Source organism: Neoarius graeffei, chromosome 2 (genome assembly GCF_027579695.1).
Source record: "Neoarius graeffei isolate fNeoGra1 chromosome 2, fNeoGra1.pri, whole genome shotgun sequence".
Lineage (NCBI taxonomy): Eukaryota > Metazoa > Chordata > Actinopteri > Siluriformes > Ariidae > Neoarius > Neoarius graeffei.
In genome coordinates, this window is record NC_083570.1 from 42,829,219 (window position 1) to 42,845,457 (window position 16,239).

Below are 16,239 nucleotides of genomic sequence, written 5' to 3' on the forward strand. Positions count from 1 at the left end.
TTTGCATGTTCTCCCCGTGTCTGTGTGGGTTTCCTCCGGGTGCTCTGTTTTCCCCCACAGTCCAAAGACATGCAGGTTAGGCTAAGTGGTGGCTCTAAATTGACCGTAGTTGTGAATGTGAGTGTGAATGGTTGTGTGTCAGCCCTGTGATAACCTGGCGACTTGTCCAGGGTGTACCCCGCCTCTCAGCTGGGATAGGCTCCAGCTTGCCTGCAACCCTGTAGAACAGGATAAGCAGCCAGAGATAATGGATGGATGGAAATAGAACAAGGGGTTTGTACAACTGATATGACAGTAAAAGTGAGCATAAGTTCTTAGCCTGGGCATTGTTAATTTTCTTGAGAAATTTGTGAAATAAATACAGACCATGATGGAGAGCACTTTGACATTTGTGTATGCAACTATAATCAGATTATTCAGTAGAACCTCAATGTTCTTATTTTTCAGAATCACGCCCATTTGAATATTTTGTTAGGAAAAGAAATCTATGTTCTTGGATTTGGAAGATATCCAATTGTAAAGGGATTTCCATAAGGTATGAGCTAGACTGACAGAACGTGTGCATGTTCTGTTGTAGCTCGAATATACAGTATGGATCACTTAAAATTAATGATGTTCCATCCTTTGAATTATATCAGATTATTTTCTGCATGGATAACTTGCCCTCTTCTGTTTAGGACATCTCATCTCATTATCTCTAGCCGCTTTATCCTGTTCTACAGGGTTGCAGGCAAGCTGGAGCCTATCCCAGCTGACTACGGGCGAAAGGCGGGGTACACCCTGGACAAGTCGCCAGGTCATCACAGGGCTGACACATAGACAACCATTCACACTCACATTCACACCTACGGTCAATTTAGAGTCACCAGTTAACCTAACCAACCGGCTAGTGGCCTAGTGGTAGCGTGTCCGCCTCTCGATCGGGAGATCGTGAGTTCTATTCACAGTCGGGTCATACCGAAGACCATCATAAAAATGGTACCTACTACCATCTGGCAAGGCACACTGCAATACAGATGTGAGTGGGGAGTCAAACGCTCGTGGTTACCAGAGGACTAGCCCCCAACCCTAGCTATGTAATAGGCGAGAGGCCGAGGGCTACGGAAACGGAGATCGGCGCCGCCCGATGCGCCTTATCAGTGTTGAGCCTGGTTAGTACTTGAGTGGGAGACTGCCTAGGAATACCAGGTACTGGGCGTGAGAAGGACTTTGATTATTGATTTGAGTTAACCTAACCTGCATGTCTTTGGACTGTGGGGGAAACCGGAGCACCCGGAGGAAACCCACGCGGACACGGGGAGAACAAAATTGCAAGAAAAACAAGTATAGACATTGCTCGTTATTTGTGATTGTAATTTATGAATCCTTTTCCTTTTGTGTCTCTGCTCCGTTATGTGTTCATTTAATTGCCTGATTTAAAAATGTAATTTACATGTAGCTTATATGTTTTTTTTTTTTGTTTGTTTGTTTGTTTGTTTGTTTTTTTCTCTTACATGTATCCCCTTAATCTGTAATTTTAATCCATATCCTCCCTGAGAGTTTGTACATTTTCCTTTGTTTAATAATTAAAAAAAAAAAAGAATATACAGTATATGGAGGTCGAGAATGACGTCATTCCGAGCGCCGCCTTCCCGACGGCGTGAAATTTAGCAGGAAGTCAGAATTTGGTACAACACCGGAAGTGACGTGTTGCGCTCTGTAGCGGATACAGCAAGGGATCGGGTGGAGTATGAGGTAATTAATGTATGTTTACTGAATTTGTGTTGTAGTGCAGGACGACTTCAGGTCAGTCCGGATAGTTTTGCTGACTTTCTGCTGTTGTGGTCATGTTAATCCTCTTCAGAGACAAAATGCAGCTGGTTTGTTCAACAGAGTTGTGTCAGTGTGAACTTTTTACACAACACAGCTGAGATATGTGTCAACAGTAATATTGAGACTAAACCTAAAGGAACTGGACGGGCTGTGTGAGCTTTACTGAGTCAGCTGATGCTTCAGTTGCCAAGACAACACGCTGCTTTCCTCTCCTGTGTGTGTGTGTGTGTGTACACTTGAGTAATCACACGCTCTGTATCCACAACAGAAAATGAAGAGAAATCACTTGAGACTGAACTGTACAAGCTGCGAGTGGCAATCATGTGAGACTGTTAAAGCCCTGTAACCTCCCTGATTAGCTGCTTTGCAGTGTAGAGCTGAACAAAACCCTCAGCCCAAACAAAGCACTGCACTGAAACCTGGCAGGTTTACTCCTGAAAGAGTGTGTAGGCTGACTGCACATATGGATGCGCTGAAGATCCACTACTGATTCTCTTTGTCTTTCTTTTTGGTTTGAAGAAACGATGGATGGCGGTGTACCGAGTCATTTTTCAGCCATGTTCCCAAACTTGGAGACGAGTGGAAGTGGTAAAGCCCAGGAAGTAAACCCAGATTCAGTGGAACTTCACTGCTTGGACACAGAGCTCCAGAAGATGCTTATTGATGAACGGATGCGCTGCGAGAACCACAAAACCAACTACCAGACACTTAAAGCTGAGCACACAAGGTCTGATGATGCTTGTTATTTTTGCAATAAAAAAATAACTGAAATAGACAAACTGATCTGTTTTGGTTTGTTTAATTGTAGCAGTTTGAAGCACTTTGATTTGTGTGTGTGTGTAGATTGCAGGGTGAGTATACACGGGCCCAGGGCGAGCTGAAAAGGATGATGAGTGAGAAGCAGGCTGGTCAGGAGAAACTGCAGCTCTTGCTGGCAGAGCTGAGGGGAGAGCTGTTGGATAAAACCCGAGAGCTCGAGGAGCTCAGATTACAGGTACGTAAATAACATTTAAAATCGGAGGGGCTTTGTGTTTCGTTCACATCTCTTTGACGTTAACGGAAACCTAGACGTTTAGTTTGGTGACTTTTGGGTGGCACGGTGGTGTAGTGGTTAGCACGGTCGCCTCACAGCAAGAAGGTTCTGGGTTCGAACCCAGCATCCGGTAAGGGCCTTTCTGTGCGGAGTTTGCATGTTCTTCCCGTGTCTGCGTGGGTTTCCTCCGGGTGCTCCAGTTTCCCCCACAGTGCGGTTAGGTTTATATGGGACGGCCTTGGGCTGAGGTGCCCTTGAGCGAGGCACCGAACTCCCAACTGCTCCCCGGGCGCTGTTAGCATGGCTGCCCACTGCTCTGGGTATGTATGTGTGTGTGCTCATTGCTCACTTGTATGTGTGCATGTGTGTGTTCACTGCTTCAGATGGGTTAAATGCAGAGAGGAAATTTCACAAGTGTGTGATGAATAAAGTTGTGCTTTCTTTCTTTTAAATCTTTGCTTTGTAAAAGTGAAGATACCATACAAGTTATTGTTAATGGAACAGTCTAACCAGGGGTGGGTTTCCCAAAAGCATCGTAGCACAAAGATCATCATTAAATGGTAGAGCGAGCATCACAATGAACACTCTCTCTCTCTCTCTCTCTCTCTCTCCTAGTTAAGATGTAGTCAGGCGGTATTTGTTTACAGTGGGGCAAAAAAGTATTTAGTCAGTCACCAATTGTGCAAGTTCTCCCACTTAAAAAGATGAGAGAGGCCTGTAATTTTCATCATAGGTATACCTCAACTATGAGAGACAGAATAAGAAAAAAAAATCCAGAAAATCACATTGTCTGATTTTTAAAGAATTTATTTGCAAATTATGGTGGAAAATAAGTATTTGGTCAATAACAAAAGTTCATCTCAATACTTTGTTATATACCCTTTGCTGGCAATGACAGAGGTCAAACGTTTTCTGTAAGTCTTCACAAGGTTTTCACACACTGTTGCTGGTATTTTGGCCCATTCCTCCATGCAGATCTCCTCTAGAGCAGTGATGTTTTGGGGCTGTCGTTGGGCAACACGGACTTTCAACTCCCTCCAAAGATTTTCTATGGGGTTGAGATCTGGAGACTGGCTAGGCCATTCCAGGACCTTGAAATGCTTCTTACGAAGCCACTCCTTCATTGCCCGGGCGGTGTGTTTGGGATCATTGTCATGCTGAAAGACCCAGCCACGTTTCATCTTCAATGCCCTTGCTGATGGAAGGAGGTTTTCACTCAAAATCTCACGATACATGGCCCCATTCATTCTTTCCTTTACACGGATCAGTCGTCCTGGTCCCTTTGCAGAAAAACAGCCCCAAAGCATGATGTTTCCACCCCCATGCTTCACGGTAGGTATGGTGTTCTTTGGATGCAACTCGGCATTCTTTCTCCTCCAAACACGACAAGTTGAGTTTTTACCAAAAAGTTCTATTTTGGTTTCATCTGACCATATGACATTCTCCCAGTCCTCTTCTGGATCATCCAAATGCTCTCTAGCAAACTTCAGACGGGCCTGGACATGTACTGGCTTAAGCAGGGGGACACGTCTGGCACTGCAGGATTTGAGTCCCTGGCGGCGGCGTGTGTTACTGATGGTAGCCTTTGTTACTTTTGTCCCAGCTCTCTGCAGGTCATTCACTAGTTCCCCCGTGTGGTTCTGGGATTTTTGCTCACCGTTCTTGTGATCATTTTGACCCCACAGGGTGAGATCTTGCGTGGAGCCCCAGATCGAGGGAGATTATCAGTGGTCTTGTATGTCTTCCATTTTCTAATGATTGCTCCCACAGTTGATTTCTTCACACCAAGCTGCTTACCTATTGCAGATTCAGTCTTCCCAGCCTGGTGCAGGTCTACAGTTTTGTTTCTGGTGTCCTTTGACAGCTCTTTGGTCTTGGCCATAGTGGAGTTTGCAGTGTGACTGTTTGAGGTTGTGGACAGGTGTCTTTTATACTGATAACAAGTTCAAACAGGTGCCATTAATACAGGTAACGAGTGAAGGACAGAGGGGCATCTTAAAGAAGAATTTACAGGTCTGTGAGAGCCAGAAATCTTGCTTGTTTGTAGGTGACCAAATACTTATTTTACAGAGGAATTTACCAATTAATTCATTAAAAATCCTACAGTGTGATTTCCTGGATTCTTTCCCCCCATTCTGTCTCTCATAGTTGAAGTGTACCTATGATGAAAATTACAGGCCTCGCTCATCTTTTTAAGTGGGAGAACTTGCACAATTGGTGGCTGACTAAATACTTTTTTGCCCCACTGTATATTTGGAGACTACTTTGCAAAATTTGCCAAGTCTTGTTTTTGTTAATAATATACAAGTTCAGATATAAATTCATAAATCTGGACTTGTTGTAATGTTTGTAGGCTACTGTTTCAGAGTTAATTATGCAGCAGAACTTTGCGCATAAAAAGAGCCCTGAAACCACATATAGGAAATTGGTATAAAAGTATTACATTATTAATATGCAGTTATTATCTCCATAATAGGTGTTATTTGTGGCACACAACCTTTTTACTCAGGTTAAAAGCATGGTTCATACATTAGATACCCATTTAACCCTAAAATGACCTAAACTACTGAGTGAGATCAGTTCGAACCTCAGAGGTGGTGTGGTGTGCTGCTCAGTCTATTCAACTGACAACTTTTTGCTTTTAGGAGTTTGTTACTCTATAGCAGGGGTCTTCAATCCTATCCGCAAAGGGCCGGTGTAGCTGCAGGCTTTCATTACAGCCAAATTGGAGGCTCACTTGATTGTTGATTGGAGACGAGGATGAAATGATTAAACAAGTGAAATCAGGTGTAGCTCCTGCTTGGTTGGAATGAAAGCCTGCAGCCACACTGGCCCTTTGTGGATAGGATTGAAGACCCCTGCTCTATAGATTCTCTATCTGAAAGTATGTTTGTTTCAAGATTGATGAAAAAAAGTGTTTAACAGGGTGACTGATTTTCTGTTGGGGTCCCATAACTCTGTTGCAAAGATATTTCAGCAAGTTTGTCGCTTCTTTGTGTGTCTTTGTCTATCTGTATGTTTGCATGCTTGTCTCAGATGTCTGCCATAATTAAGAATATAACTCCTCTCATTATCTGTAGCCGCTTTATCCTGTTCTACAGGGTCGCAGGCAAGCTGGAGCCTATCCCAGCTGACTACGGGCGAAAGGCGGGGTACACCCTGGACAAGTCGCCAGGTCATCACAGGGCTGACACATAGACACAGACAACCATTCACACTCACACCTACGGTCAATTTAGACTACGTTCAGACTGCACCCTGAAACAACCCATATCCGATTGTTTTTGCCCATATGCGACCTGTATCCGATTTGTTATTGACAATCTGAATGACACAGATCCGATTTTTTCACATGCGACCCAGGCCACTTGGATATGTGGTCCTAAATCCGATGCATATCCGATATTTTCACATGCGACTGCAGTCTGACTGGACAGGTCGCATTCATGCGACCTACATGTCGTCAACAAGAGACAAACGTCACTATTCTGCGTTGGCTAATCCCGCCTCTTTGGTGGAAAACAACAACATTTATACAGTTTTCAGAATTTAAATAGACTTTTATAGAATTGATCAAGCTAATGGTGGATTTGGTAGGGACCTGGATGTTGATCTGTTAGCCTGATTAAATAAAACAGTTTCTATAACTGATTTATAACTTTGTTCTGGAAATTTCCAGTAATTTGACACCTTCGATCTCATTAGTCTGCTGCCCACATTAATCAGATTATTGTGTGAGTTCCGCCGCCGCCACAAAAACCACATTGCCAGGTCTCGCCTCGTCTCCATAGCAAACTGCACTGGTGTTTATGCACCTTGAGCCAGCGCTGAGAGAAGTTGCAGAATTCAGCCGGCTATGAACAATCTAAATAAATATTTATAAAAATGTAGAAAATTTATTAATATGATGAAATAAATATGTGCAAATTATTAAGCCTGAATTAAGAGTTTGGTAATACAGCGGCCGTATCCCAAATGACTGCCTACTGAAGCTCGAGTGCACTATATAGAGTTTAAAAATCCATTACTTCCTAGTAACATGTAGTGCACTTATATAGAAATTAGAGAGACATTTAGGAGTCAACCCTCGTTACCAGGCTACACGTTTTCATTTCAGTTCAGAAACAAAAACACACACGAGACCTCACACTTTAACCAGATAATTAAACAAACAAAAAAGAAATCATTAAACATGAAGAGTGCGCTTTTTTTTGTTTACGTATTACGTAGATGTGCTTATTACGTGTCAATTTGCGCATGTGGGACACTTTTGGGTCGTTTTCCGTTCATATTGTGCCGCTTTTCCACTACAAACGCGGCTGAGTCGAGCTGAGCCGTGCCATGCTGAGTTGGGCTGAGTCGAGCTGAGCGGGGCTATTGGAGTTGCATTTCGACTACAACCACGCTGAACCGTGCTGACTGGAAGTGGGTGGACACATTGGGTGGAGTTAGCGAAAGTGGGTGGACGTCACGTGATGTCGTTAAGCAGCGCAAACAGTGACATCAGTGATCTTTTAAGCGGTAGTCTCACGACCCGGATAGTAAACAATAAACATGGAGGACATGGAGTCGTTAGTGTTGCTGGTCTTGGTGCTGTGGCTTGTTGTCACCGACAACGCCAACAGATACTGGCAAGAGCGTATAGATGAGGCGAGGCGCATAAGGCTTCAGAAATTCTCGTAATTCTTCTTCTTCCGGGTTTACGGTGTTTACAGATCCCAGCGTGCTCGCGGGGCGTGTGTGGGCATGTGAGGACACTCCTCCTCACCAATCAGTGCACAGGGGAGTGTCTGCTCACGCCCCCAGCCTCACTCAGCTCGGTTTGGCTCGCTTCAGCCCCACTCCAAAACCGTGTGAGTTTTGGGTGCTAAGCAGGGCTGAAGCGAGCTGAGTCGTGCTGCTCTGACGTAGTCGAAACGCGAGCCGTGTTGGGCTGAAGCGAGCTGAAGTGAGCTGAAAAAGGGTAGTGGAAAAGGGCCATTGGAGATCGCATACAAGTCTCATATAATTGGTAATGTGAACGGCCTAACAAAAAAATCGGATTTCACAACAAATCGGATATGGGTCGTTTCAGGTTGCAGTCTGAATGTAGTGTTAGAGTCACCAGTTAACCTAACCTGCATGTCTTTGGACTGTGGGGGAAACCGGAGCACCCGGAGGAAACCCACGCGGACACGGGGAGAACATGCAAACTCCGCACAGAAAGGCCCTCGCCGGCCACGGGCTCGTACCCGGACCTTCTTGCCGTGAGGCGACGACGCTAACCACTACACCACCGTGCCGCCCCTAAGTGATTCCTTATTTGAATAAAAGATTTTATAAGACAAAATTCGAAAGCTGCATATGTCAAATATAATATTTCAGATTAGAAACATCTTTTTTTTTTAACTTATTCATTAATATGGAATATCAAATGATGAAGAGTTCATTGCATCATAAACACGTGGACACATTTGAAGGTAGCTTAATATGCATGCTCTTAGAAAATGCTCATTCTGGTTTATTTCTGGTCATAATGTGTGTTCCCAATAACTGCGTTTATCTTCGCGTTTTGTGTTTGAATCCTTAGGCAAAGTGTTACTTCTTGATGTAGTTTGGACATAAAAAAAACAGAAACCGCTAGCAGCTTAGTAATAAATGTATCACAGAAATTTCTGAAATGAGAGCTTGTGAGGGCAGCACGGTGGTGTAGTGGTTAGCGCTGTCGCCTCACGGCAAGAAGGTCCGGGTTCGAGCCCCGTGGCCGGCGAGGGCCTTTCTGTGTGGAGTTTGCATGTTCTCCCCGTGTCCGCGTGGGTTTCCTCCGGGTGCTCCGGTTTCCCCCACAGTCCAAAGACATGCAGGTTAGGTTAACTGGTGACTCTAAATTGAGCGTAGGTGTGAATGTGAGTGTGAATGGTTGTCTGTGTCTATGTGTCAGCCCTGTGATGACCTGGCGACTTGTCCAGGGTGTACCCCGCCTTTCGCCCATAGTCAGCTGGGATAGGCTCCAGCTTGCCTGCGACCTTGTAGAACAGGATAAAGCAGCTAGTGATAATGAGATGAGATGAGAGATTGTGAGCTGAGTTCTGGAATGTAGATAAGCTATAAATATTCTCAAGTTCTGTAGCAATAGTGTAAAAATGTTCTGGCTTTATGTTCTCTACGTACTTAAATGTCTCATTTTAAACTTGATATCATGTAAATATATGATTTCTATTCACATAAAGTTAGTAAACGGGTAATTAAAAAAAATACAGATGTTATAATGGACTTAAGTGATGCGGAGATATATATATTTAGCATTTCCTTTTTTTAGTGAAAATGGTGATTGCTGACATTACAACAAGTACAAATAATTTGTTTGGGATGTAAATAAAGGGTTAATACTGAGAAACCAGACTTGGCAAATTTTGTAAAGTAGGTTGCATTTGCTCCCTGACTAATGATCTTAGCTTGAAGAGGCTTTTGGGGAAACCCACCCCAAGAACAGTTATCCATAATCCAGGGTTTACACATTTATGCTTTATGCTTCTGTATTAACAAATATTTGCCTATTTAGGTTGCAAAACAACCAGGGGGTTTATGGGGAAGTGTTGTATAGTCCTCCACAAATTAACTGCTTGTGTGTCTCTGTGGTGTTGTGTGAACACTGTGGTGGGTTTCCCAAAAGCCTCTTTAACAGTAAGAGCATCTTTTATTTTTTTTTTTTTTAAAGATTTTTTTTTTTGGGGGGGCTTTTTCCTCCTTTATTGGATAGGACAGTGTAGAGACAGGAAAAAAGCAGGAGAGAGACGGGGAGGGATTGGGAAATGACCTCGGGTCGGAATCGAACCCAGGTCCCCGGATTTATGGTATGGCGCCTTATCCATCTGAACCACGACGCCCCAGTAAGAGCATCTTAACTAGAAGGGAGAGTGTTCATTGTGCTGCTTGCGCTACCATTTAATGATGATCTTTGTGCTATGATGTTTTTGGGAAACTTCGCACTGATTGGTTAGCAGAGAGGTGTGTCTAGTTATTGGTCCAAATGCAATATTGGTCCAAATGCATCTTGTGTAAAAAATGCAATTAAAAAAAAAAAAAACCCTTATTTTTATACTTCAATTGGATTAAGGTCAGGACTTTGACTTGGCCATTCCAAAACATTAACTTTATTCTTCTTTAACCATTCTTTGGTAGAACGACTTGTGTGCTTAGTGAATTCTGAATTATACCAGCGAATTCTAAAGAAAAATGTCAGGACATTTTTTTACTTCAACACACAATTTGATTTACAGTTAAACAGAGTTGAGAAGGATCTTAGAACAAAGAGCAGTGAAGGAAGCAGAGTTTCCTGTGGATTTAGGAACCGAACACGGAATGACCCTGCGGTTTTCATTAGCCACGGGGACTTGCCACACCCCCGATTGACCAACCCCTGTATTACTGACACTGTGCTTGGGGACGGGAGGGGCTGTGAGTGTGCCTCCCCCCCGTGGCTGTTTCAGCCCTTAAGTCCTCTCCAGTGCTTGAAGAAGACTGCTCAAAAATCATCCTCAGCTTTACACCGCGCTATTGTTCGGTTCCCGCAGAGATTATTACATCACCACACCAGGCCAAGTAAGGCGCACTGATAGGTCAAAAGTTTGGCTCTTATTTGGTTATGTTGGCGATTTAATTAATTAATTTATTTATTTAAAATTGGTCACAAGCATGTGTTCATTGTTTACATGCCGGCTTCACACCCCCCACACCCCCCCCCCCCCCACCCCCCAAATTTGGTGTACTATATTTCTGCATAAATATGGCCTAAAACATCATCAGATTTTCACACAAGTCCTAAAAGTAGATAAAGAGAACCCAGTTAAACAAATGAGACAAAAATATTATACTTGGTCATTTATTTATTGAGGAAAATTATCCAATATTACATATGTGAGTGGCAAAAGTATGTGAACCTTTGCTTTCAGTATCTGGTGTGACCCCCTTGTGCAGCAATAACTGCAACCCATTCCTCCGTACAGAACAGCTTCAACTCTGGGATGTTGGTGGGTTTCCTCACATGAACTGCTCACTTCAGGTCCTTCCACAAAATTTCAATTGGATTAAGGTCAGGACTTTGACTTGGCCATTCCAAAACATTAACTTTATTCTTCTTTAACCATTCTTTGGTAGAACGACTTGTGTGCTTAGTGAATTCTGAATTATACCAGTGAATTCTAAAGGAAAATGTCAGGACATCTGTCCATGAACTGAATCTCAAGAGAAGGTGGGTCATGCAGTGAGACAATGTCCTTGTTCCATCAATGATGGCAAGCCGTCCTGATCCAGATGCAGCAAAACAGGCCCAAACCATGATACTACCACCACCATGTTTCACAGATGGGATAAGGTTCTTATGCTGGAATGCAGTGTTTTTCCTTTCTCCAAACATGACGCTTCTCATTTAAACCAAAAAGTTCTATTTTGGTCTCATCCATCCACAAAACATTTTTCCAATAGCCTTCTGGCTTGTCCACATGATCTTTAACAAACTGCAGATGAGCAGCAATGTTCTTTTTGGAGAGCAGTGGCTTTCTCCTTGCAACCCTGCCATGCACACCATTGTTGTTCAGTGTTCTGCTGATGGTGAACTCATGAACATTAGCCAGTGTGAGAGAGGCCTTCAGTTGCTTAGAAGTTACCCTGGGGTCCTTTGTGACCTCGCCAACTATTACACACCTTGCTCTTGGAGTTATCTTTGTTGGTCGACCACTCCTGGGGAGGGTAACAATGGTCTTGAATATCCTCCATTTGTACACAGTCTGACTGACTGTGGATTGGTGGAGTCCAAACTCTTTAGAGATGGTTTTGTAACCTTTTCCAGCCTGATGAGCATCAACAACGCTTTTTCTGAGGTCCTCAGAAATCTCCTTTGTTTGTGCCATGATACACTTCCAGAAGCACATGTTGTGAAGATCAGACTTTGATAGATCCCTGTTCTTTAAATAAAACAGGATGCCCACTCAGAATCAGAATTACTTTGTTAATCCCTGGAGGGAGATTCAAATTTGCTACAAAGCTCCTGAATCAGAGAAGTAGTAAACATGTCTCAAGATAGAAGATAAAATTGTCGGAAAAAAGTATAAAAATTAAATAAAATAAGTTTAGATGAGGTGCAAAAAAAACCCTTCAAATAAAAGCAAAATGAAGTGATTCTATATACATGATTCCTATATACTGTACATATATTGCACCTGAGTTAAGGATACAGTATACATGGTAAGACAGTGTACCACAGTTATACAGTGGCATTGCACAGCTTGACTGCAACCGGTAAGAATGATTTCCTGTGTCTCTCTGTTGTGCAGCGTGGAAGAATCAACCGTTTACTGAATGTGCTCCTGTGGCTGAACAGCTCCTCATGTAGAGGGTGGGAAGGACAGTCTAAGGCCCTGTTTACATTATTTTGAATCAGCGGATCATCAGATTAACGTTTTTAAAACGATTCGCATACACGCACACAATTTCTGTGCCCGCAACAAAACTGTTCCCCATGCACACAGCAACGCCAATACACGGATACGCTAATCACATGACTAATTAGACAGCATGTCACATGATCCCAGTGCATATCGGCCATGCGCAAGTCACTCACCACTTGCAAGCACATAAAGTGTGTGAGAGATTGAGTGAGTGAGTGAGCGAGTGAGAGAGAGAGAGAAAGAGAAAGCAAGCGAGAGAGAGAGAGTGAGAGAGCATAAGAATCAAAATTTGAAGTTCTTTATGGAAATCAGGGACGCCGTGTCATTGGGAAAAGAGGAGAAGGTTTTTCAGCAGTCGCGTCACATGACCAACGTGGCATGACCAACGCCAGCGAATCAGGAAGGTGGATGTCACAGTGACGTTGTCCAATGACGATGTCAGCTAGAGCTCAGCACTGCGTATCCTCGTTCCTCAATGTTTACACAGCACCGGATCAGATACGAACTGGGTTGAATATGTGGGCCCTGGCGGATTCAAACTGTTCCGCCTGTGGAGTCGTTTCCCGGCGTTTTAATGTGCACGGACAGTGCATCCGCAACGACAACGATACGGATACGGTCTAATGTAAACACCACCTAAGATTGTCTGTCTTTATTTTGGACAGTGTCCTCTTCTCCAACACCACTGTCAGAGAGTCCAGTTCCTTGCCTACAACATGGCCGGCCTTCCTGATGATCTTATTGAGTCTGTTAGTGTCCTTCACCCTCAAGCCGCTGCCCCAGCAGATGACAGCGTACAGGATGGCACTGGCCACCACAGACTCCTAGAACATCCGCAGCATCGTTCGGCAGATGTTGAAGGACCTCAGCCGTCTCAGAAAATAGAGACGGCTCTGGCCCTTTTTGTAGGCCGTGTCCACGTTTTTGGACCAGTCCAGTTTATTATCACTCACACCTGATTGTCATCCCATTGATTGAAAACACCTGACTCTAATTTCACCTTCAAATTAACTGCTAATCCTAGAGGTTCACATACTTTTGCCACTCACAGATATGTAATATTGGATCATTTTCCTCAATAAATAAATGACCAAGTATAATATCTTTGTCTCATTTGTTTAACTGGGTTCTCGTTATCTACTTTTAGGACTTGTGTGAAAATCTGATCATGTTTTAGGTCATATTTATGCAGAAATATAGAAAATTCAAAAGGGTTCACAAACTTTCAAGCACCACTGTAAGTAAAATTGTATACCATGCTTGGTGTAAAATTGAAAAATAAAAACAAGAGTCATCAGGAAATGACATATCCTCCCCGGCCCCCACATGAAACCCCACTCCAAATTTTGCCAAGTTGAATTGGTTGCCATGGAAATACGGAAAAAACAAAAATCACAGAAATCCCAAAATGTCAAAAGGCACATCTCCTCTAGTCACCTTAACATAACTGTAAGGTTTTGTAGAAAAAAATTCCTAATAATTTTTGAGGTCTGCTCCTGAAACTAAAATGTTAATAGACAGACGGATAGAGCGATAGCTATGTACCCCCATGTTATACCGTATGCTGGGGGAAGAATAATGTTGCGGGGCGGTTTTGACATACTGTACGTGCCTGTGGTGTACATTGAAATTTGAGAATACCAAAAGCAGCTCAAACAGTGTGTCTACTGTTATTGTATCATACATACAGTATGACAGATTATTAAAGAAAAAAGTTTATTTTTGGACACCCTATAAAGTGCAATAATGCTTCCTTCAAAAAAAAAAATCTTCCGCCTACTAAATGTGGTTGGGGTGTTTAACTCATTTTTAAGCTTTTTGGCAGATATATTGAAAAGCCGATATCAAACTTCTGCCATTTGCTTTAATTTTATTTATTTTAGTCTTTACACTACACTTGTGAAACAAAATGTGCTTATTAGTACTAAATAATGCTTCTCAGATGATTCATGAACAAGTGCTTTCTTACTGTTTTGAAAATATAGTTCACAGCACTGTATTTTGAACAAAACACAGTAAATAAAATTGGTAACCAAAACACAAGCCCTGATGCTGCTCATAGCTTGGTGATGCTTGCAAGAGATGAGACGAGTATAATTGATAACGTGTGTGTGTATATATGCTATATTTACTGTATGGGATCAGAAAACAATGTTATTTATAAGCAGTAGCCACATGTACCCATAGGGTAACTATTTTTGTTTGTTGTGTCTAGGCTGAGAAGAGTTTAGAGCTGGCTCACTCATTGGTTAGGATTTCATTGTCGGGACAGAAGGTCACAGCAGTGTATGTTTATGTAGGAAGTGACCGATGAATTAACCAATCAGATTTTGATTTATAGTGGAAGGGACCAAAAATTTATCGGCCTTGGCCTTCTCGAAGGCCAATGCAAGCGTAACCGCTAATAAAGCGGTCAAGCCAGTGAGATTACTAAGATTTCTGTCTCCAAACTCTTCTTTCACGCACACTCACAACAGTATTTCTCACTCAGAATTAAGTATTCATTTCTCCATGTCATTTACTTAGTTACTTTTAAAATCAACAACTACTAATGCATCTCAAAAAATTAGAATACCATGAAAAAGTTCATTTTTTTTCATAATTTAATTCAAAAAGGTAAACTTTCATATATTCTATCTTCATTACATGGAAAGTGAAATATTTAAAGCCTTTTTTTGTTTTAATTTTGATGATTATGGCTTATAGCTCATGAAAATCAGAAATCCAGTATCTCAAATTATTAGAATATTTCCTAAAATCAATCAAAAAAAGGATTTACAATACAGAAATGTCCAACTTCTGAAAAGTATATTCATTTATACACTCAGTACTTGGTTGGGGCTCCTTTACCATGAATTACTGTATCAATGCGGTGCGGCATGGAGGTGATCAGTCTGTGGCACTGCTGAGGTGTTATTGAAGCCCAGGTTGCTTTGATAGTGGCCTTCAGCGTATCTTCCTCTTGACAATACCCCATAGATTCTCTATGGGGTTCAGGTCAGGCAAGTTGGCTGGCCAATCAAACACAGTAATATCATGGTCAGCAAACCATTTGGTAGTAGTTTTGGCACTGTGGGTAGGTGCTAAGTCCTGCTGGAAAAGGAAATCAGCATCCCCAAAAAGCTCGTCAGCAGATGCAAGCATGAAGTGCTCTAAAATCTCCTGGTAGATGGCTGTGTTGACTTTGGACTTGATGAAATACAGTGGACCAACACCAGCAGATGACATGGCACCCCAAATCATCACAGACTGTGGAAACTTCACACTGGGCTTCAAACACCTTGGATTCTGTGCCTCTCCATTCTTCCTCCAGACTCTAGAACCGTAATTTCCAAATTAAATGCAAAATGTACTTTCATCTGAAAAGAGGACTTTGGACCACTGAGCAACAGTCCATTTCTTTCTCTCCTTAGCCCAGATAAGACACTTCTGACATTGTCTCTGGCTCAGGAGTAGCTTGATATTAGGAATGTGAAAATTGTATCCTCTTTCTTGAAGATGTCTGTTCGCGATGGGTCTTGATACACAGACACCAGCCTCAGTCCACTCCTTGTGAAGCTCTCCCAAGTTCTTGAATCAACTTTTCTTGACAATCCTCTCAAGACTGCGGCCATCCCTATTGCTTGTGCACCTTTTCCAGCCACCCTTTTCAGCAATGACCTTTTGTGGCTTACCCTCCTTGTGGAGGGCATCAGTGATCATCTTCTGGACAACAGTCAAGTCAGCAGTCTTCCCCATGATTGTGGTTGTGTGTACTGAACTAGACCGAGAGATACACTGTGTTCATACTGTTTTACTCAAACTCGAAATGAAATATTCTAATATTTTGAGATGGTTTTTTTGTACTGTATGCCATACTGATTAAAATTGAAAAATGCTTGAAACATTTTAGTTTGTGTAATGAATCTATAATATATAACATTTTCACTTTCTTAAATAACTGATGGAAAATATTGAACTTTTTCACAA

General features: G+C 42.4%; 1 protein-coding gene across 2 annotated transcripts in view; it reads left to right on the plus strand.

Moving 5' to 3' along the window:
• Nucleotides 1-1,665: 1,665 nt before the first annotated feature.
• The window catches only part of cep83 (centrosomal protein 83), a 56,699-nt gene continuing 42,125 nt past the window's right edge, over nucleotides 1,666-16,239 (plus strand). For both annotated transcript variants that reach the window (XM_060914270.1, XM_060914271.1), the window contains exons 1-3: nucleotides 1,666-1,734; nucleotides 2,332-2,539; nucleotides 2,656-2,806. In XM_060914270.1, the coding sequence (XP_060770253.1) occupies nucleotides 2,337-2,539; nucleotides 2,656-2,806 (354 nt within the window). In that variant the 5' untranslated portion in view covers nucleotides 1,666-1,734; nucleotides 2,332-2,336. The remainder of the gene's footprint in view (nucleotides 1,735-2,331; nucleotides 2,540-2,655; nucleotides 2,807-16,239) is intronic.